Genomic DNA, 27,899 nt, shown 5'->3' with positions numbered 1-27,899 from the left:
CTGCGGGACCAGCGGCCAACAAGCCCTCGCGGGCGGGCAGGTGGCAAGCAGCCGCTCGGGCCACAGCGAAGCTCGAAGCTCGGTGAGGAGCTGTGGGGGCAGGAGGCACAGGAGCGGCGCGAGGGGAAAAGTTTCCAACCCTCCGGCAAGAGGCGGAGAAGTTTCGGCAGTGCCAGGCGGCGCCAAAGCCAGGCCAACACTGCCCCCGCGTGGGCGCGGCGTGGCGCGGCAGCCGGAGGCTGGGCAGGGGAAACTGAGGCTCTGAACCGGCGAGAAGGGCTCCCAAGGTCACCAGGAGAAGGTGCGATAGAAGCAGGCCTCCTCGGAGACCTCCAGACCCTCTAGGAGATAGAAATACTGTGCCGGGGTTGGGCGTGAAAGTCCAGAAAATGGTGCGGAGGGGAAAAGTCATCCCAGGGATTGAAATCCCACTCCAGCCCCACATCCCCAGTCCTCCACCCAATGGGGTGGTAGCACTGCCCCCAACCTATCCCCTACAAGGCTTGGCCAAACTGTGCCTACACTCGTTGCCTCTCTTCTGGAGCCAGGGCACCCCTTCAAAACAGGGATCCCCATCCTCAAGCTGTCCTGGCCCTGAGATCCCCACCGCCTGTCCAGCCCAAATCCCACCCTTTTTCCTTTCACCGGGGTGGCCGGGTGTGGATTCCTCAGCAGTTTCCTTACTGGCCAGTAGGTGGCGACAAAGACCCGGATCCTGGGGCTGGCCAGGGGTTGGGGCCCAACCTGGGCTTAAAGGAGGGGAGGGGAGTCAAACTTTGCCAGGGTGTTGAACACAGCTGTGGCAGGGCCACACCTGGAAGACAGGCCCTGTAGGGTGACACTGTGGGGTCAGTGCAGTGGTCAGATTAACTCCAGGCAGTACCTGCCACCTAATCTTTCGTCATCACCTGACATGGCGCCTTCCCTCACACGAGGAGACAGCTGGTGGGGGCCCACCCACCCAGATGCTGTGACCAGGGACAGAGGGTGTGAGCCTAGGCCAGGGGACTCAGAAGACGAACGTCTGCGCACACATTGGGCTCTTTTCCCTCAGCCTCAGTCCGGACACCCTAACCCCATAGTGGCAGGTCAGCAAGCAGACTTTGGCTCCATCAGAGATGGAGGCTGGAGGCAGAGGTCAGGCCAAGTGTCTGTTTCAGGTGTGGGCTGATCCAGATGGACAGAGACTTGGTCCCAGGTTGGAGGTGTGTGGTGGGGTCTGCCACCTTCCAGAAGAGGGATTCACTTAGAACCAACCCTGACCCCTGGGGATGCCTTGCCCCCACCCATCAGCCTCATCTCAGCTGTGACCCCGCCCCCACCCTCCCCATGGTCCGGGTACCCTAGAGACCAGCAAAACCAGGCACCTAGAGAGGCTTGTAGGGTGAGACTGGCAGCAGGTTCCAGGCACTGGGAATGTCCATTTATTTGTGGGCCAAGGAAGGCCTCTCCTCACCCCTGGCCCATGTCCACACCTGGGCTGGGCTCCAGAGGTCTTTCATTGCTGAGCCTGCTGCTGCATTACCGAAGGCAGGAGGAGCTGGTACCCCTTTGGGCTGCCTCGATTCAGGATCGAGTGCAGCTCCAGGCGGGGCAGGAAGGACTCCTAGAGTGAGAAAAAGGAACAGCTGGGGGCTGAGGCGGGGAGCGGGTCCCTGGGCAGGAGACAGGGCTCCGGTGGCCTCAGCACTAGGGGGCAGGAGCTCAACCCCCTGAAGAAACTGAAATGCAAAGACAGTCTACACATGCTGAGCTGGGAACCAGGCAGCCCAGCTCGGGAGCCCACCCCTCAGCCAAGCATGTGGGGAGGCTTTACCTGGCACTGTGGCCCCTCCGACACACTGGGCTGGGGTGCTCCAGGTGGCCGGCTGCCCACAGGTACTCACCAGTTTCTGGCTCCAGGAGCAGGGCGATTTGCCCACCTGGTCAAGAATGCCGTGGGCACCCAGAAAGGCTTTGCGGTCTCTTTGCTGCCTCTGGGTGGTGGCCCTGGGGATGTAGGGCAGGCTGCTGTTCACAGAGGTGTCCTCAAAGAGGTAGTCTTCCAGCTCCGGGATGGGCCTGAGGGGGACAGTAGCCTGTGAGCCGCATGGAGTCCAGGTCCCAGGTCCGTCCATGGCTGGCAGGGCCCTCAAAGGCCCAGGCCCCTAGCCTGCCCACTGCCGACGGACTGCGGGCTGGGAGCTCTACAAGGTGAGGAGGGGGAGCCCTGGCAATGCGTGGGAACCCCAGCCCTTCCCCGAAGCCTCACAGGCTGGGGCTGTCCCAGCTGAACGGGGAGCTGGCCGCGGCCTCCTTCTTGGTCTGGGAGTCCAGGGCTTTGGGCAAACTCTCCACCCATCTCCCGACGCTCCCAAACACACGCTCCAATGCCCCCGGTGGCTGGGTGGCTGGCCTGTTCTCTGTGACGTCCTGCTGGACTGGAGGAGAGAGGGCACCGTGAGAGTTCTCCCGAGAGAGGTGGCACCCCCCCAGCTCTCCCCTCCTCCCTCTGGCAGGCAAGGATGGCAGAGCCGGTCTCCATGGAAACCCACAGCTCCCCAGCGCCTTCTGGCTGCCTCCAGAGAAGGCTCAGGTTTTAAAACTCTCTTGTGTTGCTGTTTCTGCCTTTATTACCCAATCTGCCTCTGCACCCCCACACCACTCCTGCTCCAGCCCCAAATGGCCCTTTTCTATTGTAGGAAGGCCAGTCACCCCACAGTGGAGGTCCGGGGGAGGGTGATGATTCTCCCATGGGGATGGAGGGGTTTCTGGGGGCTGGGAGAACTTCCTGCCCAACCAACAGCAGCCCTTCTGACTGGTCGGGGATCCTGAGAATGGAAACAGCTGAGAAACACCCACAGAGCCCCAGTCTGGCGCCCTGGGGTGCACGCGCAGTCCCACTGGCCAGGAATCTCTCCTGTACCCACCAACTGCCATTTACATGAAACCATTTCTCCAGGCGCCTCCTTCCCCTGGGCACCCAGAGTGACCGGGGCCCCTCTGGCGTCTCTTCTTGGTGGCTGTGCCATCTGCTCAGGGCCTTGGTGCCCTCATCAAACAACTGGAAGTTGGGCAAAATCACAGCTTCTCTCTGCAGCTTCCTGGGACCCTCAGGGATCCCCCTGAATCAGTGATAGTACTGATTTTTAGAGCTTTCCCTATAGCTAGGCTTTGGGCAGCTGCTTCCTGAAACTGCACCTAGTAGGTGCTCAAAAATAGACGCAGGCTGTTGACTGTTGGAGGTATGGCCCCCGGGTCACTGCTGGACCCTGAGGAAAGAAGAGGCTGGGAAGGTGGAGAAAGGGAACTTTGGTGACCTTCACTGGAAACCACGCCCCAGAGGACAGACACTATCCCCTTCGTCATGGTAGAGCCGAGAGCAAACGTCTGCTGTGGACCCAGGCCTGCTGGTCCTAGCTTCTTTGCCAGACCCGGTGGTGCCGGTCATCCCCAATCTTCTGGACCTTTCTGGACACCTCCTCATCCAACTCTGCTTTCACAAATACGAGGAGAAGATGCTTCCCACCATCATCAACCCCTGCAGCCCCTAGGGGGAACCAGATATGGTTGGGAGACTGTGGGCGCTGGTTCCAAGGTGGGTAGATGTGGCCTATGGGAACCCTGGGAGCAAGAAGTCCCTCCGTGGTGGCGAGGTCTGGGCAGCCATGGTTTCCTGGTCCAATGCTGTGGCTGTTGCCTGCTGCCACATGCTTTGGGACACTTCTACCAGACCTCGGACCCTCGACTTCGTCCTTGGAGGTCACCCTGACATCCTCCGGAGAGGCCAGCTCAGGTGCGTCCTCTCCAGGCTCAGCAGCCTTTTGGCCTTTGCAGGCTGGTGCCTCACTCCCAGCACCCAGGGCCACAGGGTGTGCTCTCCCAGGTGCAGGCTGGAACTTTCTGGAGTTTGGGGCTCCCTGTCCCGTCTGCTTACGTGCACGGCTGCGCTCCCAGTAGCGGAATGCCGTGTCCCACACGGTCTCGTCAGCAAACCTCACTCGGAAGGGATTGCACCGCCTGTGGTGCCCCGAGCCTTCCTCCAAGGAGCTGTGGGTGAGCTCGGCCTTGAGCTTGGGCACCTGGAGACCGTGGGGCCTGCAGAAAGAGGTGAGAGCAGGAGGGGAGGGCTGGGGCCTGAGCCCCCGGGGCCCCCCTCCACCCCAACAACACATGTCCATCAGACTGGAGTTCGCCGTGTGACCCTCACGGTCACAGCCGCTGGTATTTCCTGTGCACTCCCTGCGTGCTGGGCCCGTAGCACACAGCGCCACCCAGCCCGCACAACTCCATGACATGAGAGCACCGTTCCCATGTTACAGATGAGGAAACTGAGGCACAGAGATGTTTTGCAACGTGCCCAAGGTCACAAAGCCGGCGAGGGAGGGAGCCAAGCTTTGAATCCCGGTTCCAGAGCCGGTGCTCTTGCGTATGGGCATTTCGGCAGAGGGAACGAGGGTAGGAACTCAGGAGCCAGGTAGTCCTGGGTTTCGATCCCAACTTTTTTGAGCTTTGGTTCTTTGATCCACACAGTGGACCCCAATCCTGCCCACCAGCCAGGGCTTGAGGAGGTGAAACGAACGACAGAGCACCCCGCCGAGGGTCTGCAGGGCCAGAGGTGAACGTCTCTAACTGGGAGCTGTTCTTATTGTAATCACCAGCCTCCATGATACCTCCTCTCAGCAGTGTGCTCTTTGGGGGACTGCCCTTGAGTCTCCCCTTGTAGCTTCCCCTTTAAATGATGTATTCTATAGTGTAGGCATGATAATGGCATCCTGATAAGAGTTTGGTGAGTATCAAATAGCTTGTGTGAAGCATCTAGTCCAGGCTCTGTGCTCAGTAAAGGGGATCTGTTATCGTTACTAATTTTGGCCTCAAGGCCAAGGCCTCACAAGGGCCTGCTGATCCCCCATGGTTCTGTGATTCAGAAAGGCCATATTTGATTACATATGTATCTCTACATCTGCACCCGTTCATTGGACCACATCTTCCCATCTGTGTGGACCCAGAGGGGATGCTTTGCATCAGCCCACGAAAGAGCCGGGCAGGCAGGAGGTACCCAAGACAGCGCCTGGCTGCAGCCCTTGGACCTGCTCATCCGACAGCTGTCAGCATAGCGACACCCGCTCCGTGCTTGCCTCTGGGCCAGGCCAAGGCACCCCAGCTCTGCCCACGCTCTGAAACCTCAGCTTCTCCTCTCAAAGGCTGCTGGACCCTGTTTTAATGTACCCCGCATCCCCCCTACCCCAAGGCCCACCAGGGAATCTTCCACACTGGAAGGTGCTCGAGTGCTAGCTCTTGACCATGGAACACCGTGAATGTAGACTTCCCTGCTATTCTCACAAATGAGACCTTGAGAGCCATACGTTTCTTCATGATGTCTTGTGAGGAGTGGCGTGTTTATCCAGCCGGAGTGATTTAAAGTTCCTGGGCTGGCACATGTGTTTCGTTTCTGGCACCTACTCTGATGCATCGGCGGTGTCTGCCTGGAGCACGGTGTCAGTGGGGAGAAGTGCTGTGATCAGTTAGTACTGTCTGCCATGGGTGCAGGGTTGGAAGGAACCGTATGTCCTGCATTTACTCTGGCTGGTCTTTAAACTCCTGCGCAGCGCTCTTCATCCTTCACCCCTGTTTAAGCCCCTTTAAGCTGGAGGATGTTTTTCTGCATTCTTTCCCTCGTCCATTAGAGCTATGGTTTCTTCTCCTGCCTCCATCCCTCATTTTATTTCCCCCAATATTTGACATATAATAAAACATAATAATGTTAGGGGAAGAAATGGATGAATGGGTAGTGGAGTGGATAGAAGGATGGAAGACTCGTGGGTGGGTAGGTGGATGGATGGATTAGTGAAAAGGTCTGAATGGAAGAAGTAGGTCTTAGGAGGATGTATGGATGGGTGGATGGATAATTATGTAGATGGGTATGTAGACTTGCAGATGGCTTCATGAGTAGATTAGAGATGACTAGTATCCTGGATTTGTAAGTGGATAGAAGGATTTGCAGGTGATTGATCTACACATTGGGTCCACGGATGAAATTGTGGGAGTTCACAAATAGATGAATGGCTGACTGACTAATGGATGGACGGGTGGCTGGGTGGACGGGTGGATTCCCGAACAGGGTGTAGAAGACCTGGTTCACAGATAAGATGTATGCAAGGTGGATGGGTGAAGGGGAAAATGAAAATACAAATGGGTTCATGGATGAATTATGAACGTGTTGGTAGAAGACCTAATTAATGGGTGGATGGATTCACAGTTGTTGATGGATGATTCTTGAATGTGTTGGGAGCAAACCTGATTCATGGATGGATAGACGTAATGATGAATGAATGAGTGGATGGTGGGGTGGATGGATGGAAGGACGGGTGGATTCACAGGTGGATTATGAGTGCTGTGGCAGAGGACCTGATTCACGGATGCACACGCAGATGGATGAGTAGATGGATAAATAGGTAATTCATGGGTGAAAGACACAGGAAAGAAAGGAAGCAGAGAAATGTTCTTTCTCCTCCCTCCCCATCCCCATCTTTCCCAGAACGCACCTGCTGGCCTTTTTGACCTTGGTGAATTGTTCTCGATCTCTACTCAGCGGCCCCAGGGTAGGTATCTGATCAAGCAAACTCTTCTTAAGACTATTCTGGAAGTTCAGTGACTGGCCCCTTGAAGACAAATAGGCCGCAGCTGGCATGAGTGGTCAGGGTCCCCACCCTTGGAGCATCGATGGCAACCCTGTCCCTGCCAGCAGGCCCCTGACACTTACCACAGGTCTGGGAGGAAGGAGCAGTCAGAACTCGGAGGAGAATGTCCCTGCCGGCGCTCTGACACACCCCTTTGATGTGGTGATTCTGAGGGTGCTATGATCCAGGAGGAGACGGAAACCGTTATGAGCCTTTGCTTGGGGACATCCTTACCAGGGTCTTCCTGGTTCTATGGCCTTGGGCCTCAGTTTCCTCATTCCTACAAGATGGGCAATGGTAGGCCTGCCCCCAAGCATGGTTGTTGGAACTCTGCCAGGAACTCAACTAACATTAGCATCATTCTTAGAAAGGAGGCTGGGCCTCTCCACCCAAAACGACTCAGCCCCCTTGTCCATCCCCCTGGGGACCTGGCAGGGCCTCACTCGGTGGCTGTGGCTGCTCAACCGAGTCCGCACCGAGCTGGCTCAGGAACTCCCGGAACTTGCGAGGGAGGAACTCTCCTAGGAGGGAGCCCAAGGAGCCCGGGGTCTTCCTGGCCGAGCCCCTCCAGGAATCCTCGCACTCTTCAGGCTTGGGGTGTCGGGGCAGCCGCAGCAGTGACCTCAGCCCTGTCCTGTTCCGCACCGCCCGCGGGGCCATGGTGGGCAGAGGGGGGAGGCGCAGCTGGGAACTCCAGACATCCACCTCTGGCTCTGCGGGCCAGGACTCGCCACTGGAGGCCGGCCACCATTCGGCGCTGCCCCTTGAGGCCCTCGAGCCCCGCGGTCTCCACGCGCCAGGCGCTGATGGGAGCTCACGCGGAGACAGCCCCGGCAGCCCCAGGTTTCTCCTTCCACGCGCGCCCTCGCCGGGGAATCCCTTGGGCGCCACCTGCTGGGCCCGGAGGTTGGGGTGACGCCAGGGCATAACTGGCCCGTAATCAGCTCAGGGCATCCTCACGCCAGTGAGGGCGGGGGATGCCGTGTGCAGTGCAGAGGAGGGCACAGACCAGCGCCCAGGCCATCGTGCCCAGGGCGAGGCAGCGTGGTTTGGAGGTAACATCGCGGGCTCGCCGGCCACCGAGCGGCTTCAGACTAGAGCTCTCCCAGCTTCTGTTTCCTCACTTGGAAGGTGGTGACGGTAAGAGCACCCACCTTTTTTTGAGTTGCTGTGACGTTCAAATGAGCCAGCACACGTACGCGGCTTGGAATATCGTGGGGACCATCGCCAGTGCTCAACAAACACTAGCTGTATTATGATGAGGATTTTAAAATAATTATTTAGAATTTAGCCTCAGCTCCACTGCTTATTAGCTTTGTGACCTGGAGCAAGCCGACTGACGACTCCTCTGGGCCGCCTCGTCTGTGGAATGGGGATAACAGAGCCCCGCCCCTTGGTGAGTGAAATAGCCTCACGCCGCCACGTGGTAGGGAGCATTTCCCTCACTGGAATGTCTGGTCCTGGAGGCTGTTACTGTTATTAACAGTCGCCCTGCTAGGAATGAGGAACACTGGAGCAGCTGGAAAGGAGGGAGCTGCTCAGCACCTGCCTCCTGCTGGGGCCTCCCCACCCCCACCCCGGGCGTGGGGAGCTTGTTGAAAACACAGATGCCCCAGATTATGATTTACAGTACTTTGCCATGTATAATGCGCACAAATTTTTTTTTTGCCCAAATTTTTTAGGGGTAAATAAGGATGCGCATTAAATATGGGTAGTACTAATTCTGCATCTATATAAATGTTTTTAATTTTTTTATTTGTGCTTATGCCTTAAAAGTGTAACTCTAGAAAACAATAACGATGTCCATATGCAAAATAATACCCTGGAATACGATAATTGGTTTTGTTTCTAAATATAAATAAATAAATAATTGAATTAAAACATTAAAAAAAATTTTTTCCCCCTGAAAGTTTGGGCCAGAAATATGGGTGCGCATTATACACGGGAGTGCATTATACACGGCAAAATACAGTAGTAGGTCTGGGTGGGGCTAAGACACATACTTTTAACAAACTCTCCCTTTAGGAGACAGAACCCCAGACCTGCCCCCAGATCCTGACCCTGGGGGGTCTCAGAGCCTGCTTCCTCCTTATCACACCCTGCTCCCAGAGGCTGTCAGCTCTGAGCTGGCTCCTAATAGTGCCACTCACCCTAGTGCACCTTGGAGGTGGGGGCAGAGAAGGTCCCAGGGAGTTTAGAGCCCTCAGCAGGTGGCTGGTGCTTGGGAGAGCCCATCTTCCCAGCCTGGTCCCTCTGCTGGTCCCTCCCTGCTGCCTTCAGGGCCTCTTCAGGGTCATTGTGATCCGTCCCTCACCCAAGGCTGCGAGAGGAGCAATGGGCACTGAGGCCTGGGGGCACAGGTCGGGGCAGGTGTGCTCAGGATGCCAAGGCTGCAGTCACTAGGTGTTGGGGGAGCGCCTGATCAGGGCAGCCAGGTCTGCACTGGGGATGGAGGGCCCAGGGTTCAGCTGCCCCCTCTGGATCAGGGAGGCCCAGGTAGGTCATTCTGGGGCTGGTGGTTCTGGAAGGAGAACTTCCAGCGGAAGGCTGGGCAACACCAAGGCAGTGAACCCAGAATCCCAGAGAATCCACTTGGGGACGTGTTCTGCCTCTGTGTGCTATGCAACACTGGACCAATCTCTCCTTTGTCGGGGCTCCATGGGAAAACAGACTGTTGGGGAAAGGCTTGAATTGTGAAATTTGAGTGAGGGACCATGGTAACTCGGACTGGTCATTTCACTGGCGTGGTATAATTTCACAATTTGAAAATTAAAAAAAAAACAAAACAAACTTTGTAAATCAAATTACAAGGCATCTGCCTGGAGGAGGCATCACAGAGTATGTATTCTATTTCTTGCAAATAGTCCTCAACCGGGGATGGGAGGAAATACCTCTTTGGGAAGTTAGAATATTGAGTGGGGAAGGTGAGAAAGTTTGATATTTATTTTTTAAAATATTTTATTTATTTTTAGAGAAAGGGAGAGTCAAAGAGAGGGAGAGAAACATCAATGTGTGGTTGCCTATCATGCACCACCAACTGGGGACCTGGCCTGCAACCCAGGCACGTACCTTGACTGGGAATCGAACTGGCGACCCTTTAGTTTGCAGGCTGGTGCTCAATCCACTGAGCCACACCAGCCAGGGCTGATATTTATTTTAAGGATATGTGAGTTTAAAAAAAAAAAAGGATGAGGAACACCAGGATAACTTGATGACTTCTAAGGAGCCCTCCAACCCTTGCTTGTTGTAAACGTTGATTGAGCAACTACTATGTTCAAGATTTGGGAATTCAGAAATGCAAGAGGCTTTGAGGTCAGGGGGCTGGCCAGACCTGGAAAGGCCTTGGAGTCAGCGTGTAAGGAGGGGACTTCCTTTTCTGTGGACAGGAAATAAAAGTAGGAGTGGATTTTTAGGAACCTCCAAAACAGCTAAACTCAGAGCGGCCCCCAAAATAAGATTACAGACACAAGGGGATAAATGGGTAATGTCAATTACAGGCAATTGACATTATCCATTCATCCCCTTCCCCTAGACACATGGAAAATGAAGCTTGAAAGGGGACCCAAGTCTGACCTGGAGTACTCTAGAGAGTTTGCCGAACAATATGGACATAAACAGATTTAAGGGAATCCTCAGGTGGGGCTTTTCTGCACCCCACCACATAGCTGTCACCTCATCAGAGCAAGCACAATTTAAGCACCTCCTGTGTGCAACACTCAGAGGAAGGCGCTGACAATCTAAGACTGGGATGTCAGTTTAGGAAAAATGGACTTAGGATGGATATTGTCATTGTAAGGGCTGCAAGTGCAGGGCTGAAGCCTCGAATTGCAACGTCCCACACATTTAACCATCCGGGCCTTGGAAGGTGAACAATGATTACATCTGCCCGGCAGGGGAGGAGCCTGAGGCTTGGGGAGCTGCACCAGGTCTAGCTACCAGCAAACTCCTATTTCCACCAAGGCTGCCTGAAATTCCGGAATTTCTATTATATGGGAGGAACCTAAGGGAGGGCAGCCTTTTTGAAAATGGAAACTTCATGGACTTGTTCTGCTTATTTGGGGTGGCAACCCCTTGGCACTGCCAAGGTATTTCTTTTTTTCTTCTTTCCTTTTTGGATCTGTATTAAGATGCTAATTGTTATGCGTGAGATATGAGGGAAAAGGCTTTTTCCCTCCCACTTTACCCAGTGGGAAGCTTACAGAACACTCGTTTTTAAAACCCTGAGCCTCCAGATGAACTGGGGCAGGTGCTGGCGATGCGAGAAGGTCAGCGCCGCGCCTGTTCTCACCAGGACGTCCTTCCAGAGACCCCGCAGAACTCAAGTTAGGTCGGGAATCCAAGGGGCGGGGCAAGCCGACGTGGGGCGGAGCCAGGAAGGCCCCGCCCCTGCCGCACCCGGAACTGACGTAAGCGGACAAAGGCAGTAGGGGCCGCGAGGTGTCGGGTCTGTTTGTGGTCTGACCGAGGTGGCTGTGGGTTTCTGGGCTCTTCGCTGCCGCCGCCCTCTCTTTCTCTAACCCCGTCCTCTTCTTCCGGGTCCCCGGAGCCCCCGCCCGGGGTGAGTAGCACGAGGCTGAGTGGGGGCGGCTGCCGCCGGGTGAGAGGAGGCCTTGACCCCCAACTGCCTCGGCGCCCTGAGGCCCCGGCTCGTCGTTACGTGACCCAGCGCTAGGCGGCCCGGGCCGCACGTGCGCGCTCGCGGGAGGTTTCGGGCCGCGGGTGGGGGTCGCGAAGGCAGGCCGGGGCACCCAAAGCCTGGGCCGGGCATCCCCCACGGCGGTCCCTGGGCCGCAGGAAGCCTCTTCCTTGCTTTCAGCCTTGGTCTCTCCTCTGAGAAACGCGGATAAGGACCGCACGCACTGGAGCGTGGGTGCCAGGATTCGGTAAAATGCTCACTTCGGGGCCGGGCGCGAGGCAGTGCCCGTGGCACAGGAGTCGCTATCTTATTTCACCCCGACCCCGCCCCAGATAGGGCCAGACACCGGGGCCGCGCAGAGGACACTTCGCCTCTGGGAGACCTTGGAGCCAAGGTCAGCCTGTGCGGAGAGGCTGTCACACCGAAAGACCGGTTTTGCTGCCTGTCCACTGTGTGATCGCTCTCGGGACTCCCGTTTCGGTGGCTGTCTCATAAAGGATAGAAAGAAATGGCGGGGTCAGAGGCCCCGCTGCAGCCGTCTGGATGTACAGAATCATTGCCCGTGGGGTGTGTGACCCTTGGGAGGACTGGGCCCCGACGGCACCGAGACATTGGGGTTCCTCCCTAATTCTGTTCCTGGTCTGTGTGTTCGAGGCACATCCCTCCTGCAGTGCAATGGGTTTTCTGTCTCAGTTGGCGGCTGTGGGAGGGTCGGAGGGTCCACGCGGGATGCTCTGGCGGAGACCAGAAGCCACAGAGTCACAAAGATGGCATCTCGGAAAGCGCCCTTCCCTCCCCTGCAAGAGCAGCGCTGTTTGGGCTGCTGGACTGACCCCACCACCCAGCATGTCAGCAACAGTCCCTGGGTGCGTCCAACGCTCTGCAGCGCACAGGGCGCTTCCCTGTGTGTGTCTCTTTGACCTTCACCATTGGCAGAGATAATTGAGGAGGATCTCATTTGACAGATTTCTAAGCCGGAGGTAATAGGCACTGAGCACTGTGTGGGTCCCTTTATGCTTTTCTGTCCACCTTTCATCATGGCGGCCTTGCCCTAAAGTCAGCACTGCTGCTCCCGGTTTACAGGTGCAGGGGCGTCTGTCCCTGAGGTTGAGTGTCTTACCCGAGCGCGCACAGCCTGGGAGAAGCAGAGCCCGGTTCAGACCTGACTCCCCTGGCTTCATTCAGAGCCTTTGTTTCTTAATGCTTTCCTGTAATTTTTTTTCTTCTTCCCTCCCTCCTTCTCTTGCCTTTTCACAGAGCACCCTGCCATTCTCCTATGTCCAGCTGCAGACACAGGGACCCAAGGAGAACAGGCCCCGGCCAGCAGGCTGTGAGGAGGAGGAGGTAACCTTAGGCAGGCCCTGGCCTCCCGTTGCTTCCAGGCTTTCTCTTAGAGACTGCGGTGACTCTGCCAGGCACTGACGGTGACGGGCACCCTTCTCTCCCGTGGATCCCGGGCAGGGAGAAGTAGCCAGGGCAGCTACCTGGTGTTGCCCTAAACACCTTGGAGGGGGAGGAGAAGGTGGCGGATGACCATGAAGGATGAGCAGACACATCCTACCTGCTGAGGAACAGGAATTCACTGTGAGCGAAGGGTTTCTGTCCTCCCCTGGGGGTAGCCTGGAACGTCCACGCAGCCTGGCCGTGCTCTGGCCCCTTCCCCTTCCCGGCCCTGCAGCTGTGCTGCTCCTCACAGTGAGCAGAGCAGAGTGCTGGAGGGCTGTTGGCTGACGACCCTGCGGTTGCCCTCCTGGCCACACTGGGAGAAGCCAAGTGTAGACAGGGCCCCGGGAGTCACGTTTGCTAATGAATCAGCTCGTAGAACAAATGTCAAAGTTACACTTGCCATTTCCCGGCGTAGATGTGCCTCCCCTGGCTTGTTCCTGGGATCTGCTTGAACGTGGAATTCTTGTAAATTAGATTATTTGGGGGACCCTGACATTTAAAGGAATTATGTTATAAGGCTTTTGGTAAAGCAAAAATTATATTGTCAGTAATGGCCTTCAGCGTTACCAGTTTTGAATGGTCGGATTTTTATCTATGGGATTTTCTTAAAAGGGGAAACTGGCTATAGCCACATGAAGCTCATTCTTTGATTCATTCAACAGCCAATGAATTAGTCCAGCAGCCTTGAATCAGGAGCTGGACTAATGGTGTTCAAATGAATGACCCTGCCCTCAGGAGGCTTACATGGTGGTGGGGGGGGGAGGGAGCAGAGGCAAGGTGAACAGATAGGCAGAGAGAGTAGAGCCAGGTGTTTGGCCCCAGCTTTATTCTGTTCATTTAACGGGAAGTGAAGGTTTTGTGGACACCTGCGCGCCACATGGGGTGCCAGAGAAACTGATACAGAGCGGCGTCACCTCCTCTTGCTGTTGTCCTGTCCGCCATTCAGAAAGGATTCTTCCATCCTTTGAGTTTCCATGGCTCTTTCTGGCCCAGTGAGAGTCCTCATGGTTCCTCCCTGTGTTTTAGGCAGGTTTGTTTTTGCTCTGCCTCTCCTACTGGATGGCAAGCTCTCCAGGGTGGTGGGTAGGGGGCCGGACTTGAAGTGGACAAGCCTCTCACAGCAAGTAGAACAGTGCTTGCATGGGGGGAACCTGTGCCAGTGCCCCAGGGTAGCAAGGGGACCCTGGGTCCCTCCCGGGCAGGAGGTGGCCCGGCAGGCTGAGTGTGGGGCTGCTGAGCCACCCTCCGGAGGTGTGGGGGGCCTAAGCTCTCTGCTGGCGCCCAGCTGTTGCTTGGTGGTCCCCCTCCGTCCGTGTGGTGACGCTTCTGTCAGTGTCTGCTTTCACTCTTGCCACAACAGTTCATGCAGCCCCACACTGACTTCCGGAAACACATATTCTCACGTGGCTCCCTGCTTAGCCCTGAGTCGTCCCAGCGCATCCCTGTCGAGGGTGAGATGGAAACTACTAAATGGGACCCGTAGGACCTGGAGTCTCCGGTTGCGAGGGCTCTGTGCTCACTCTTCTTCCCAGAGCAGTCTTCTTGTCCCGCTTGCTTCATGAGCTCTTCCTCACCCTTGGCTGCTGCTGACGCCATTTCCTCCGGGTGCCTTCCCTGACCCCAGCAGAGGCGGGTCCCCCCAGGGCGTGCTCTTCTAGTGTCCTGGACGCCACAGCCCTCACAGTGGGATTGTGTCTAGCTGTGTCCCATCTCCTGGTTCTCGGCACGGGCCTGCAGAGTCCTGGTGGATCGATGATGAGGGAGTGGTCCCCACAGGGAGCTAGCTTCTGTGCTGACGAATGAGAAGAAGGGAGGCGTGGGGACAGCCCAGGCCCCTCCCAGGATCAGCCCGAACACCCACTGTGGCAGGCTTGGGCTCCTTGCTTCCTGTCCTTCCTCTTCAGTGAAGATGGGATTCTCTGTCCCCTGGGGTCAGAAGCCATTGAGCCAGGTGTCCTGTAGAGTAAGCGAAGCACCAGAAGCCAGGCCTCTGGGCCTCTTGCTCTGCCATGACGACAGCTTTGTAAAATGACTTCAGTGCAAGAAACGGGTGCTACCCTCCAAGGGATAGCAGCAGATTGGGGGACACTGGATGTCACTCTGCGCCAAGCCGGACTGTGACCAGCAAAGCTTGGTGTTGAGACTAGGGCCCTCGACCCGGCTGATTCACTCTTGTTTATTCAGGAAGCACCACTGCTGAGTTTGTGTCCGAGCAGAGACGAGGCCAGGGACAGCATGACAAGCGAGGTGATAGAAGACGAGAAACAATTCTATTCGAAGGCCGAAATCTACTGGAAAGAAGTCCCACCGACGGTGGACGGCATGCTCGGGGGCTACGGCCACATCTCCAGTGTCGACATCAACAGCTCCCGGAAGTTCCTGCAGAGGTTTCTGAGGGTAGGCAGGTCTGGGTGCTGTCCAGGGGGGGAGGGTGTGGCTGGTGTCACGTCTTCCCTGTCCCGCGCAGGGTCTGAGGCTGTTTGTCACTGTCTACCACCCGTGCCTCCAACAAAGGGCGGGGGGTGGCATGCGGGGGGTGGGGGGATTCCCTGGCACCAGAACTGGGTAGTCTCCCTTTGAGTTTCCCAGTTTTTCCAGGGATGAAACCTTTGTTCTCTGGCCGTGTGTGGGCATTTGGGCTGTGGCTGTTGGCTGTTCAGCCCCACCACCTTCCCCTGTCCCGGGCTGGCCTCCCCGTGGCTGGAGTCTCCCTGGTCCTGTCCCCTCCCTGTCTCTTCCTCAGCGAGCATCGGAAGCTGCTGCCTGCCCCCCACCAATCTACCCGGTGTCTCTCCTCTGCCCACTCTCCATCATCCCAAGTTTGTTAACACCGTGTGTTTACCAATTGCCCTCTCTGTTCTCTCCCTGATTGAATTCTTGTTATTCTCCATGCTGTCATTTTAACGGGGTGTCAGGAGAGGACGTGAATGCCCCTCTTCAAGTCAGCACCTTTAAGTGGAAGTTGGCTTTCATTTTAGAAATCTGTGACCCAGAAAAATCACATCATGTTCCCACCCGCTGATGTCCCCACTGGTGCCAGCTGCCAGCCTGTGCCCCGTTTAGATTTGAGTACTTCTGGGGGCTCCTTGGCATGATGGGGACCCTCCATCTCCCTTCCCTGCATTTCAGGAAGGGCCGAACAAGACGGGGACCTCCTGCGCCCTGGACTGCGGCGCCGGCATTGGAAGGATCACGAAGCGGCTGCTTCTGCCCCTCTTCCGGGTGGTGGACATGGTGGACGTGACAGAAGACTTTCTGGTTAAAGCGAAGACCTACCTGGGTGAGGAGGGCAAGAGGGTGAGGAACTACTTCTGCTGCGGCCTCCAGGACTTCAGCCCCGAGCCCGACTCCTACGATGTCATCTGGATCCAGTGGGTGACAGGTGAGCGTCCCGCTGCGCGTCTCCCACCTTGGAGACTGGAGCCCCCTGAGGCCCTGGAGCTGGTGCTCCCCCAGGGGGGGGATCCTCCCGTCTGCCCTGTGCTCCCAGGACTGTGGGGCTCGCCACCCGAAAGGTGCCTCTCCTTCCGTGTTGGTTTAACTCAGTACCTGTGCAGCTGACTGGGGGGGCGGGTTTGCTGAAATATTTACGTGACCAGTAACTACTTTACAAAGAGCATGGACGAGAGTTCTTATAAAAGAGGGCTTTCTGTGAGAGGAAACGCTGAAGCTCTGGCAGTCCCTGCTGTTGGCAGTGAGGAGCTGGCTTTGCCACCCTGCCCGGTGCCCGCTCAGGCTTACAGCACACCCAGGGTGCTCTTCCGGACTGCCGACCTGGTCGCAGGCCGCTGTCCAGGTGGTCAGCCGCCCACTGCAAGGCAGGCAGCACTGCCCTGCTGGGGCACGCTGGGTCTGGCCCCGTGTTCACTGGCATTTCAGTGTGGGGAAGGAACTCTGGTACACTCGGCCGCTCCAGGCCTAGGAGGGGTGGGTGCCTTGTGGCGTTAGGTGTCAGGCACGGCCTGGAAGTCACCCAGTGAGGGTGAAATCCCAGCAGCGTACTTCATGATCGCCCCTGGGAAGGTGGCTCCTGGGCCACTTTTGTCCTACACCGCTGGGGTTCAGTCAGCCCCTCCGGGCTGTTGACAGCATCAGCGAGGCCCTGGCGTGAAGCACAAAGTAAGTGCTCGGCTGAGTGAGGAAGGGGTGGCTGAAAGGAACGCCCAGCGGAGAGTTCGCGCCTGCACTCTCCTCAGCACCCCTGCCTCTGCCCCCACAGGCCACCTGACCGATCAGCACCTGGCCGAGTTCCTGCGGCGCTGCAAGCGGGGCCTGCGCCCCAACGGCGTCATCGTCATCAAGGACAACATGGCCCAGGAAGGCGTGATCCTGGACGACGTGGACAGCAGCGTGTGCCGGGACCTCCAGGTGGTGCACAGGATCATCCGCAGCGCAGGCCTCAGCCTCCTGGCCCAGGAGCGGCAAGAGAACCTGCCGGACGAGATCTACCACGTGTACAGCCTAGCCCTGAGATGACAGGCAGGTGGGAGGAAGAGGAACCCATGTGGGGGCGGGGCCTGGCGGCCAGGTGCTACCCGGAGGCTCCATCCACATTGGTTTGCAAGTGTTGAGTGAGGCCACTGGATACACCTGCCCCCCATCTACTCAGCACACAGGCTCTTTTAAAATATAATAGGACCCACCGGGGGGAGTACGGCAGAACTGGCAGCGGGGCAGGAACCTGGCCCTGCTGTGTTAGGCGGTGACTGGGCAGAGTCGGCCTGTGGGAATACGGCAACCCAGGAAGCGGAGCCCCTGGATCTCCACCGCAGCCATCACCAGGCCTTCCAGGCACAGCCCGGCTGCCTTCAGAGGAAGGAATCCCCGTAACCTGGTTGAGGACACTACCTTGCGTGGAGCGGCCAGCACTGTGGTACCTGCAGCCAATGGGGGTTCACGGTCCAGGCCCTTTGGTGACGGGGCCTGATGGTCATCACAGCAGCCTGCAGCAAGGAGAGAGGTCTGTGTGACCTCATTTTGGCTATGTCTTGTGGCTCCTCCTTGGCTAGTGTTTCATTTCAAATAAAAAAGGGTGACTGTTCTGGCCTGTGTGGCTCAGTTGGAGCATTGTCCCGTAACTGAAAGGTCGCCGGTTCAATTCCTAGTCAGGGCACATGCCCAAGTTACAGGCCCAATCCTGGGTTGGGGCGCATAGAGGAGGCAGCCTATTGGTTGATTCTCTCTCACATGGATGCTTCTCCCTTTCCCCCCCCACCCCCACCTTGAATGAGAAAGAACCTCAAAGCTAAAAAGGGTGAGCCCCGTGCTGTGAAGGCCCTGCCAGGCTGGAGTGGTGCTTTCCCTCACAGGCAATGCTGGCTGCTCGACCCTAATGCAGTGTCTGCTCGTACCAACCACCCCTCTTCCTCCTGGCTGCTATGTGGCCCTTCACCTGAACTGGGAGGCAGGAATGTTATCAAGGACCTTTAAGGCCAAGAGAAACCAGTTTAATTTGGTAATATAAATACGTCACTTAGTTTCCTTAGCTCAGTCCCGAGGCATTTACACAATTCGTAACCACCAAGGTGACAAAGCTTTGCAAGGGCTCCACTCTGGGCGGCACAGCTGGCTTTCCCACCTTGTCTCCTCCATCAGATGGGACAGTTCGGAAAGAGCTGTCCTTGGTCACACATGATTGCTTCCGTAGGAGAAGGCATGGTCCCCAAGACCCTGGGCTTGGCAGGCACAAGGCACAGCCCCGAGCCTTGGTGGACGGGGCCTCAGGTGTCCTGGCCCCAAAGCTGCAGAAACCAGCAGGCTGATCAGCTTTCTCTCAAACCCACAGAATGCACTTCTGTGGAGGGAAGGGCCTTGGCTGAGTTGCACCCCAAAGGCCCCCCAGCTTCTGTCTGGCTTCAGCTCTGTCTCCATGCAGCTTTCAGCTGAGGACCTGGGCTCAGGGCTCCCCCGCTTCTGGTAATGCCCAGCAGTCCCTTCAAATGTGGCCCAAACCTGCACCCTGTCATTTCTTCCAATGCAAGCTGAGAATCTGGGGGTGCTGCCCCAGGGATGGGGGCAGTCTCCCCGACAGACATTCAGCCTTTTCCCACCGGGATGGCTACAGCGGCCAGGCTCCACCTGGCTCTCTCTGTCCTAAGGGTCAAGTCTGCTTTCCAACCTGCACCCTCTGGACAGGGAGGACCGAAGGTCCCTCCAAGGCTGCCGCAAGTACTCAGGTCCACCGGCAGAACCAGAGGTGCCCAGACCCTGTCCCCCTCAGTCTGGGCATGCTCAGATGTCATCTTCGACGGGGCTGCTGTGCTCGCTGAGGAGGTACCACTTCAGCCTGTCAGGCAGAGGGAGGGCTTTGACCTTCGCATCCACGGGCCACGGCTGGAGGTAGAGACGGATGTACACGCGACACAGGTGCTTGAGGGGAGGGGGGTAGCTCTCCAGCTGCCTCAGGGAGAAGTGAAGGGCCTGGATCTTTTCTGCCAGGCTGCCCACAGGATGGATGTCGAAGTTCTCGGGCAGCTGGAGCTTTTGGGAATTCGTCACCATGAGGTCCAGGACGGTCTCGGCTTTTCGCAGGAGGTCCATGTGGCTCTCGTCTTCCGCACAACCGGGGTGGGAGCAGAGGCGGTCGAAGACGATGTGGAAGCCGGACCAGCAGGACGCGCCGTGCAGGGAGCAGTTGTAGGCGGCCCCCGACTCCAGCAGGAAGCGCAGCAGGGGGAAGTGCACTTTAAAGCTCTTGAGGCAGATGTGTGTGAGGGACTCGTGGGCTGGGCACTCGCTGGGGTCGGCCCCGTGGGCCAGTAGCAGCTGTGTGACTTGGAAGCAGAAGCGGTTGATCATCTGGGCCTCCTCTTTGTCCCCTCCCACCGTCTCACCGAGCAGGAAGATGATGCAGGTGAACACGGTGTCCCCGTCTTTGGTGGTTGCCTTGACATCTGCCCCTGGAGGAACAACAGGAGACAAACAGAAGGTGGGGGAAGCCCTAACTCTCGGTGTCTAGGGGTGGGGAGAGCCCACGGGACCTGAAGCGCCCTGTGAAAGGACAGGGCTCGGGGACACCTGGGGACCGGCCTCACCTCCTTCCAGCAGCAGGCGGATGTTCTCGGTGTTGTGGACCTGCACCCCGTCGCTGCTGGCCAGAGCGTGGAGCAGGGCAGTCTTTCCTAAGGAGAGGGAGGCAGTGAGGGTGGGAGGCCGCGAGCCCAGGGCGGGACAAGCCCACAGGTGCAGGGAGATCAGCAAATGACCTTTGGAAAGGACTGACCTCAGCTCAGGCTGAGGGCCACCGAGTTCTGGCCACCCTCTTTCCATGCGCACAAGATGGAGCATAGGGGTCAGGAGAGGCAGGGTTTTCCTGGACCCTGAGAGGCTACCCGAGACACAGTTCCCTCAGAAGCCAAGCACACTGCCCCCCACCCTGCCCATCCTCCTACAGACAGCCTTCCTGGGGCTGGCATGGGGCCAATGGCTATACTCTCTCCAGAGCCTCTGCAAGTCAGCGAAAGGCACCCGAGCGCACCCAGGGCCATGCTGTGCCTGCCCACCTGTCATCCTGGGACACCCCCACTCCCCTCACAAGGTTCCCGGGCCCAGGGCTGTCCTGCTTTCCCATGGGAGGTGCCCACCATGCTTGTCGGCTGCGTTGACATCTGCCCCAAGGTCCAGAAGGCGCTGCAGGCAGGGCAGGCGCTCTGGCTCCTCGCTGGCCAGGTCCAGGGGGCTGCTCTCGTGGATCTGGGCCAAGAAAGCACAGCCAGGTTGGCCCGGGAGGCTGTTTGTGGCTCCCTCCCACACCCCCCCCACTTCACAGTGGGCTGGACTGGCTCTTACCCGGTCCCTCCGGTTGATGTCAGCCCCGTGGCGCACCAGCAGCTCCACCATGTCGGGCTGGTTGCGCAGGACAGCGATGTGCAGGGCCGTGTAGTAGGTGACTGGGTCTAAGGCACAGACACAGCTCAGTCAGCCCCGCCTACCGGAACATTCCTGCAGGATCCCATGCCCTGGCCCGCAGCCTGGGCCCAGCACTCCCAGCGGAGGCAGCCTGGGCTCTGTCGCCATGAGGGGTCACCACACAGTTGTCCTCATTGGATGCTACAGCACAGGCTCTGCAGTCAGACCTAGGTTCCGGTCCTGGGGGGTTCTAGGGGGCACTGTCCTCGGTCTGTCTGGGCTCCAGTTTCCTCCCTGTAAAGTGAGGCTGCACAACGCAGCACCTCCTCCGGGCTCTCGGGAGGACGCCCAGAGTGGCAGGCAGCTTCTCGAAGCTGGCTCTCAGCTCCTTGAACCTCCAGCAACCCAGCAGCCTCTGAGCCTGTCCTTAAATGGGGAGACGAGGCATGCCTGGGCATATCCAGGGGTCAGCACACGGACCCCTGTTTGGTGGCAAGTCGGCCCTGCACACTCATAGTTGACTATGCCCTCCCTGGGGGAGCCAGAGAGGGAAGTGCTGCACCGCCCCTCCGCTGGCACCTACAAGCTAGATGCCAACACAGCCGCCCACCCTCCCCCGCCCCCGTGATATATGCCTGGTGTGACCTGTTCCCTGCTTCCTACGGCAGGAACAAAAATGCAGGATGGCTCAGAAGAGGCAGGAAAATACCTTCCCTTAGCTCTGGGCACAGTGCCAGCAGCTGCATTTTCGCAATAATGGAAGCAGGGAATTAGCCAGGAGCTAGGAAGATTTGCTAAGTCAATGCCATGGTAGAAGCAGCAACAAATTTGCTCTTGGACCAGAGGTGGAAAGGGGATGGGAGGCCACCCAGTGTGGGTTTCCTTAGTCAACGACCGTGAAATAAACGAGGGGAAGTAGCTTCTAAGAGAACAGTTGGCAGAGCCCAAAGGCCTGGCTGCCCACCCGGAACAGGGTCCCACTGCAGCCACCTGCCCACTCCAGCCCCACAGGGTTCCCCCTGACCTTCAAAGTTGAGGTTGGCCCCATGCCGCAGGAGAACATCGGCTGCCTGGGTCAGCCCCAGCTCAGCCATCTTCAGCAGGGCATTACTCACGCCTTCTTGGTAGAATGGAGAGTGGGCCTTTCTCTCCAGAAGCTCAGTGAGAACAAGGAGTCGGCCCTCCTCACTGGGGACATAACTGGGCCTGGCACAAGAAAGAGGCGGACAAGCTGAGTGTGGGAACAGCTGTGGGCCCAGCTGGCCTGGGCACCCTGTGGGTGGGTGGCCTTCAGTCTCCTGTCGTCTGTCCCGCCCGTCCCACCCACCTCAGCAGGGCCCCAGCTCTGTGGGCAGAAAGTCTCTTTGGAAAAGATCTGTGGTGCCCTCGCCACCGTGGCTCGGTGGGCTAGGCGTCGTCCCACAAACCAAAAGGTCACAGGTTCTATTCCTGGTCAAGGCACATGCCTGGGTTGTGAGTTCCATCCCAGGTTGGGACATATCCTTGGGTGGGGACTTAAAAAACCACAAAAGATCTTTGGTAGAGGTGGGGGTCAAGCTGGATCTTTTAACTGGAGCAGACTCCTCGGATTTACTGGGAAAGGACTGGGGATGTCTTCAGCCTCCTTCCAAGACACAGAGAATCTGGTTCCTGGTTTGGGAACAAAGCCTCACACACCCGGGCTGCTGGGACTGAGCGGAACTCCTGTGGCCGGGAGCAAGGGCCAGACACCGACACTCCTTCCTCAGATACTGACTGTCCCTGAGCTGCAGAGGGTACCAGACCAGCCCGGGCGGTCGGTGACCCCCTTCCCTGCTCACACTCCCGAGGACAATCAGCCCCCAGCCTCCCGGAGGCTAGATCCACACAAGGATCTTCATCCCCCAGCCCCACCCTGCCACCTCCCCCAGCAGCACTGACCACCAAGAACCACCATGGCTTCCCCAGAAGCTCAGGCCTGTGGACGGTCCACGACCTTGCACGTGGCTCCTTCACAGCCGCCTCTTGGGCAGACTTTCCTTCCCATGGACACCCCCCACACCCTGCTCTCCCTTCGCCTCACCTATCTGCACCCCTTCAATGGTTGGGATCAAGGTTCCATGCTTACTGCCTGGGCCGGGCTCTGACTCACCCAGCCCTGGAGAGTGCCCAGTGCCCCACAGGCACAAAGCAGACATTCTGGGACTATAAAAACATAAGGCCCTGCAGCCACCCTTTGCTGCCCTACCCCCACCCATCCCATCCCAGAACAGCCTCGGGGTTAGGAAACACCTTGTACTACATGTTCGGAACAAGGCTCGAAGTGAAGAGAACAGAGCTGAGGGAAGCCTATGCTTCCACCAAGCCAAGGTCCCCGGAGACAGGCCTAACTGCCACTGTGTCTGAAATTCCAACGGATCCCCCCAAACACACACCTGATCCCCCTTTCCTCAGAAACCCTAGGTACTTTCCATGATTGCCAGCCTCTCCCCTCTGGCGCATGAGCACCAGGAAGGCTAGCAATCTTGTTTAGCTCCCGGACATAACCCTGAATGACGCACTTTCTGACACCTTCCCTGCGGGTTCAGGACAGACCTACTCTTGTCTATACAAAATGCTTACTCAGTTGCAAAGAGTTCATTTTGGCACCGCGGATAAAAATTGCAGCCTTCATAGATGCCACCCCGCTCCTTTGCAACTCCGGGTGTAGGGCACAAGGTGGGCACTGAGGCAGAGGCCCCGCTGGCGCCCGCCCTCCGGCCCTCGGTGCGCTGGTGCCCGGCACCGCCTGCCCGGGCAGCTCGCATTCGAAGCCGCGTGACTCAGGCCCCCTTCTGTCTCTTATCTGTACGGTGGGGACACAGACACCCCGCTCCCCGCCCCGCTTGTAGTAACAATGGAAAGGAAGCAGCGCCAGGTCGGAGCGGCCCGGGCCGGCAGGAAGAGAGCAAGTTACCCGTCCAGGGGCTCCTGCCGCTCGGGGTCCTGGATCCCCAGGGAGCTCAGAATCGCATCGACCAGCGGCTGGTACTCGAAGATGATTCTTCGGAAGCCATGCAGGAACGGCATCGCGGCGACCCCGGGAGCGGCAGGGCGGCCACACCTTCTGTGGAGACCGGGACACCGACTGGCGCGATGAGCGGCCGTGGGCCTGGCCGGGCCTGTTCTGGTTCAAGCTCCTCTCCAGCCGCGCCCGCCGCTGAACCCACCGCTGAACCCACCGCTCCGCGCCGGAAGTCACTCTCGCAGTGACTTCCGGCTTGCTTCGATCCCGGAAATGAGCGTTGGCGACAGCGGCCCCTGCGGCTCGGGGGACCCTGGAGTGATGAGTGCGGACTCACCGCCAAGCCGGATCCCAGGCGGAGGCGCTCTCACCCCTGCCCCGCCCTGCGATCTCGCCCTCGGCCGCTGGGCGCCGTCCGAGTTCTGCCCATCGCACGGCCCGGTCAGTACCCTGACTCGAGCCCTGGCGCACCCAAGCTTAGGACCACTTTTCGGCATGTTCCTTTGGGCCACATATTTGGACCTCCCCAACCTCGAGCTCCGCTGTGGAGCTCTGATCTCTTAATGATTTGGGGAAGTCTTTTATGAAGAGGTGTGCGATCCCAGCCTAGGCCGCCCACTACCCCCGCCATGCGGGCTGGGGAGTCTCTCCCACCTGGCCCCTGCCAGAGGCAAGGGTTGTGGAGTGGAGGAAATCGGTTTACAGTCACATTTAAAGACATTAGACATTAAGATGGCATAATAAGCCTCCTCCAACAAGAGCAAAACAGTTCACAAGAATACCCCATCAAAAGCTTGCCCAGGTTGAGCTCTGGGGACCACGTGGGGTCAAGTCTGCAGCAGGGGTGGACAACTGCTCACCGTTGGTATTGTTAGGTTTCCATGGTTGTTTTGCAGATCAAAGGACAAGCTAATTAAAACCCCCATCGGTCACTCAAAATGCCTCATTTTGCCTCCCCTTCCATTGCCTACAAGAGCAAGAAGGAGGGGTGGGGTGGGCAGCCTGATCTAGGCCTCTTTAGGGTGGGCCAGCGTGAGATCGCAGGTTCCCAGCACACTTCTGCCTTGGTTCCTGCTCCAGAAAAGAAGGATCTTCCCCATAACTGAAAATGGGAAATTTTGCCCACACAGAAATGGAGATTTCCAGCTTGTCTTGTAAAATCAGAAGATCCGGCACCTGGGCCCTTATTCCTACCTGGCAACGATGAGCATCTGGATGGGGCACTTGCTCCAATGTGCCTCAGCAGCCCCAGGTGTTACCTGGGCAGTTGGGAGCGTCTGTCTCTGTTTTCAGGGTCCATACCCTGCTGTCTGACCCCCCCTCCCCATTGATCCCAAGGTTCCGAATGGCACAGCAGCCCACGGGTGACCCAAGGGCTGCATAGCCCTTCTCTCACCTGAGCCAGGTCACTGCTCCACAGCACAGGTGAGGACCCTGAAGGGCCCGGAGGGGCACACAGTGCACAAGTGGAGGAGGCCCCTCTAGAATGGGGTTCAGAGCAGAGCTGGGGGGACGGTCTGGTCTGACTGTCCCCCCACTTCTTCCCTGGCTCCGTTGGTTTCCTAAGGTCATCGGAACAAAGCACCACAAACTAGGCGGCTCAAAACACCAGAAATGTGTCCTCTCTCAGTTCTGGGGACAGGGAATGTGAAACCAAGGTCCCAGCAGGGCTACGCTCCCTCCGGAGGGTCTGGAGAAAGTTCCTTCCTGAACTCTCCCAGCCCTGGGCAGCCCCAAGCACCCCCCCCACCGGGATCCAGCAGCATCACCCCAATCTCCGCCTCCCTCTCTGTGCACATGGCCTTCTTCCCCGTGTCTGCATCTCTGTCCAAACCTCCCCTCCTTCCAAATGATACCAGTCATTGGATTTAGGGCCCACCAGAATCCACTGTGGCCTCAACTTGCTTACATTTGCAAAGCCTCTTTACATCTCTTTGGAGGACACAAGTGAAGCCATCGGAATGAACGGCGCCAGGCACACCCCTTGTGGTCGGTCCCTGGGCCTCAGTTTCCTCACCTCCAAGCCAGAGGCCTCCCACGCTGACAATCTTGGAGCCAACAAAGAGCTCAACACAGAGCTCCACCGAGGGGAAAACTAGAGCGGTCTTGTGACCTGCCAGCGACGAACAGAGTTACCTTTCACTCACTGAGCCCTCTCAAAGCGCCCGGCGCTGTGCTGCTGCCTGACATGCTAACGTCAAGAAACCCCGGGAAGTAGGTGGCGGTTTCAGGCTGTTTTACAGACAAGGAAACTGAGGCTCAGAGAGGTTTGGGTGCTTGTCCAACCTCAGGGGGCCGAGTGTCCTGAGGTCCCTCTGGCTCCGGGCCCACGAGGGTGCGGACATGCAGCAGGGAGGAGCCTACCCCTGATGTGTCACAGCCCTTGAGCACCATGCTGTGGGGCCAGGCCCTGCCGCCGGCCTGTCGCCCCGGCTCCTATCTTTAGCAAGCTCCATGCCCCCTGACCTCCCTCCTGTCAGCAAGGGTAACCCGGTTTCCTCCATCTGCCTCCCATTAACCCTCTGTCGCTCAGAGCCTCTGATTTCAGCTCTGAGCCTTCTCTGTTTCTTTCTTTGCCACTGGCCCTCAGTGCCCTGCCAGCCCAGCCACTTCCTGCTGCCTGACTCCAGGGTTCCTCTGCAGGCTGGGGTCCTGGGGCCAACCACCCCGCGCTCAGACCCTGGCAGGGTCTGTCCCTCTTTCCTGCACTCCAGGCAGCTTGGGAGTCACTCTGACTATCTAATGTACAGAGTGGGGTAGCCTTAATATATAAAGAACCGTTAAAAACCAACAAGGAGAAGGCAAAAACATCAGGAGAAAAATGGGCAAAGGACATGCATAGGTGAGCCATAAAGGATGAAAAACTGTCAACGAACATCAGGTGAGAAGTTTAGCCTTTCCGGTTGTCCCACACCAGCAGTGACAGTAGCTGACATTGAGGACTCGTCACCTGCTAGGCTCGGCCCAATAGCAGCTCAGCGAAGGAAGTCACAGAAGAGCACGTACCACAGGATCCCAATCAGGAAAGGGTGTAGGCGTGGGCGTGCAGGTGTGTGGCCAGGGTTTGTTCTTGTTGGCCCCATGCCGAGCTGGTACCGGGCTTGTTTCTGGGGTCTGGGACCCGGGGAACTTGTATCTTCTTTGCGCTTCTACCTATTTTCTACCTTTTTACCAATGAGTGTATCTTTTTCCATGAGACTCAAAATGCTAAATCAGGCAGAGGCAGGGAAGGAGGCCCTGCACACTCTTCACGTGCACAGACACTCTCTCACACACAGACACACACATGTTCACACTTATATGCTGTCACACAGGCAGCCAGGCTGGTGGCCCCTGGGAGGGTGGTGTCCCTGGCCCCTTCCCAGCACCTTCAACTCCCCCAGGCCCCTCTGCCCAGGAGGGGCTGTCAGCAGCCAAGTCTGTGCTTTATAAGACCCTTGAGGGAGAAATTGGGTGAAAAGCCCCCCTTTAATGTCTCCTTTTTTGATTTGGCAGTTTCCATAAAGTGAGACCTTTGAAAAGCACGGCTTCAACCTGCCAGGTCCCAGGGGCACGGAGGCCCAGAGGCGCAGGGCTGGGCGTGGCTCTGAAGTGTGGCCCTGAACCCCTAGCCCTGCGACTTCCTCCTTACTGCTTCTCCACCGGCCCAGCTCCCTTTCCTTCCCCCTTCCCTCCCCTCACCCTGACCCCACCCTGACCTCCTACCCTCGTGACCCCAGCGTATCACTGACCAGGAGACCCAGCCTGCCTGGCCCTGTTTGGCCTTGGTCACCCCACTGAAGGGCGGGGCCCCGATTCCTCACTGCCAGGGGCTCAGTGGGGACCTGAGGGGCCAGCAGGCTGGGGGCAGGAGCGGTGGAAGGACATGGGCTGGGCCAGGGACAGACCTTCCTGTCTCCTCCCTCATCCCATTCGCGCTCCTGCAAAGCTCTCAGCACCATTTGGGGGATCCCGACGCTTAGGGAACAAGACCTGGGCCCTCTGCGCTCCCAGTGGCCTGCCCTACTTCTCCCTTGAGTGAGCACCATCTGCCCCTTCCAGAAAAACTGACCCTGCTGGCCAGAGCCCCTTGCTCTGAGGGCCGCCTCCTCCCCAACACCCGTCCCCACTCCACACCAAGGTCCTGCCAGCTGGTCCCCGTGCTTGACCATGGCGTGGGGCCCATAAGAGCCAGCTGTGAACTAACTGGATTGGGCCCTGGCGAAAGCCCCAGGTGGGCCGCCCGGATGGGTCGCTGAGGGACCCCTCTTTCTCCAGCACCCCTGTGTGCCCACCTCAGTGGCCCTGCCTGACCCCCAGCCTCTCCCAGGGGAGGCAAGTCCTCGGG

The 27,899-nt window shown here is 57.9% G+C and overlaps 3 protein-coding genes across 6 annotated transcripts; 1 reads left to right on the top strand and 2 right to left on the bottom strand.

Annotated features, from left to right (window-relative positions):
• Nucleotides 1-1,409: 1,409 nt before the first annotated feature.
• On the bottom strand, nt 1,410-7,486 carry C1H9orf50 (chromosome 1 C9orf50 homolog). The gene is made up of 7 exons (XM_053915441.1): nt 7,136-7,486; nt 6,743-6,836; nt 6,525-6,641; nt 3,917-4,077; nt 2,252-2,420; nt 1,887-2,061; nt 1,410-1,606 (listed from the first exon to the last, which is right to left on the bottom strand). The coding sequence occupies exons 1-7, from the start codon at nt 7,317-7,319 to the stop codon at nt 1,499-1,501; spliced, it is 1,008 nt and encodes a 335-aa protein (XP_053771416.1). The 5' UTR covers nt 7,320-7,486; the 3' UTR covers nt 1,410-1,498.
• Nucleotides 7,487-11,071: 3,585 nt separating this feature from the next.
• On the top strand, nt 11,072-17,782 carry NTMT1 (N-terminal Xaa-Pro-Lys N-methyltransferase 1). 3 transcript variants are annotated; one of them, XM_024562256.4, is made up of 6 exons: nt 11,177-11,217; nt 12,553-12,639; nt 12,757-12,879; nt 14,926-15,138; nt 15,871-16,123; nt 16,961-17,782. In XM_024562256.4, the coding sequence occupies exons 3-6, from the start codon at nt 12,838-12,840 to the stop codon at nt 17,215-17,217; spliced, it is 765 nt and encodes a 254-aa protein (XP_024418024.2). In that variant the 5' UTR covers nt 11,177-11,217; nt 12,553-12,639; nt 12,757-12,837; the 3' UTR covers nt 17,218-17,782. The 3 variants fall into 3 exon arrangements, with proteins under 3 accessions (XP_024418025.1, XP_045052712.1, XP_024418024.2); XM_024562257.3 differs by lacking the exon at nt 12,757-12,879 and having other exon boundaries at nt 11,072-11,217; XM_045196777.2 differs by lacking the exons at nt 12,553-12,639; nt 12,757-12,879 and having other exon boundaries at nt 11,105-11,217.
• A 390-nt stretch (nt 17,783-18,172) lies between these two features.
• ASB6 (ankyrin repeat and SOCS box containing 6) lies at nt 18,173-23,822 on the bottom strand. Of its 2 annotated transcripts, XM_024562252.4 has the most exons (6): nt 23,525-23,822; nt 21,614-21,795; nt 20,530-20,636; nt 20,325-20,433; nt 19,776-19,862; nt 18,173-19,640 (listed from the first exon to the last, which is right to left on the bottom strand). In XM_024562252.4, the coding sequence occupies exons 1-6, from the start codon at nt 23,635-23,637 to the stop codon at nt 18,973-18,975; spliced, it is 1,266 nt and encodes a 421-aa protein (XP_024418020.1). In that variant the 5' UTR covers nt 23,638-23,822; the 3' UTR covers nt 18,173-18,972. The 2 variants fall into 2 exon arrangements, with proteins under 2 accessions (XP_024418020.1, XP_024418021.1); XM_024562253.4 differs by lacking the exon at nt 20,325-20,433 and having other exon boundaries at nt 19,398-19,640.
• Nucleotides 23,823-27,899: the final 4,077 nt, after the last annotated feature.

Source organism: Desmodus rotundus, chromosome 1 (genome assembly GCF_022682495.2).
Source record: "Desmodus rotundus isolate HL8 chromosome 1, HLdesRot8A.1, whole genome shotgun sequence".
Lineage (NCBI taxonomy): Eukaryota > Metazoa > Chordata > Mammalia > Chiroptera > Phyllostomidae > Desmodus > Desmodus rotundus.
The sequence above is the reverse complement of the archived record's forward strand: the minus strand, read 5'-3'. Positions and strand labels throughout refer to the sequence as shown.

Excerpts from the sequence above, each read along its gene's own strand:
- C1H9orf50 (XM_053915441.1), bottom strand. The coding sequence starts at position 7,319 with ATGGCCCCGCGGGCGGTGCGGAACAGGACAGGGCTGAGGTCACTGCTG. Across the intron at positions 6,642-6,742 it reads TCCTTCCTCCCAGACCTGTG|GGGCCAGTCACTGAACTTCC; the intron begins GTAAGTGTCAGG and ends TTTGTCTTCAAG. Across the intron at positions 4,078-6,524 it reads AAGGTCAAAAAGGCCAGCAG|GCCCCACGGTCTCCAGGTGC; the intron begins GTGCGTTCTGGG and ends CTCTTTCTGCAG.
- NTMT1 (XM_024562256.4), top strand. The coding sequence starts at position 12,838 with ATGAGCAGACACATCCTACCTGCTGAGGAACAGGAATTCACT. Across the intron at positions 12,880-14,925 it reads CTGAGGAACAGGAATTCACT|GAAGCACCACTGCTGAGTTT; the intron begins GTGAGCGAAGGG and ends TTGTTTATTCAG. Across the intron at positions 15,139-15,870 it reads TCCTGCAGAGGTTTCTGAGG|GAAGGGCCGAACAAGACGGG; the intron begins GTAGGCAGGTCT and ends CCTGCATTTCAG.
- ASB6 (XM_024562252.4), bottom strand. The coding sequence starts at position 23,637 with ATGCCGTTCCTGCATGGCTTCCGAAGAATCATCTTCGAGTACCAGCCG. Across the intron at positions 21,796-23,524 it reads CGGCAGGAGCCCCTGGACGG|GCCCAGTTATGTCCCCAGTG; the intron begins GTAACTTGCTCT and ends TTCTTGTGCCAG. Across the intron at positions 20,637-21,613 it reads GGCCAACCTCAACTTTGAAG|ACCCAGTCACCTACTACACG; the intron begins GTCAGGGGGAAC and ends TCTGTGCCTTAG.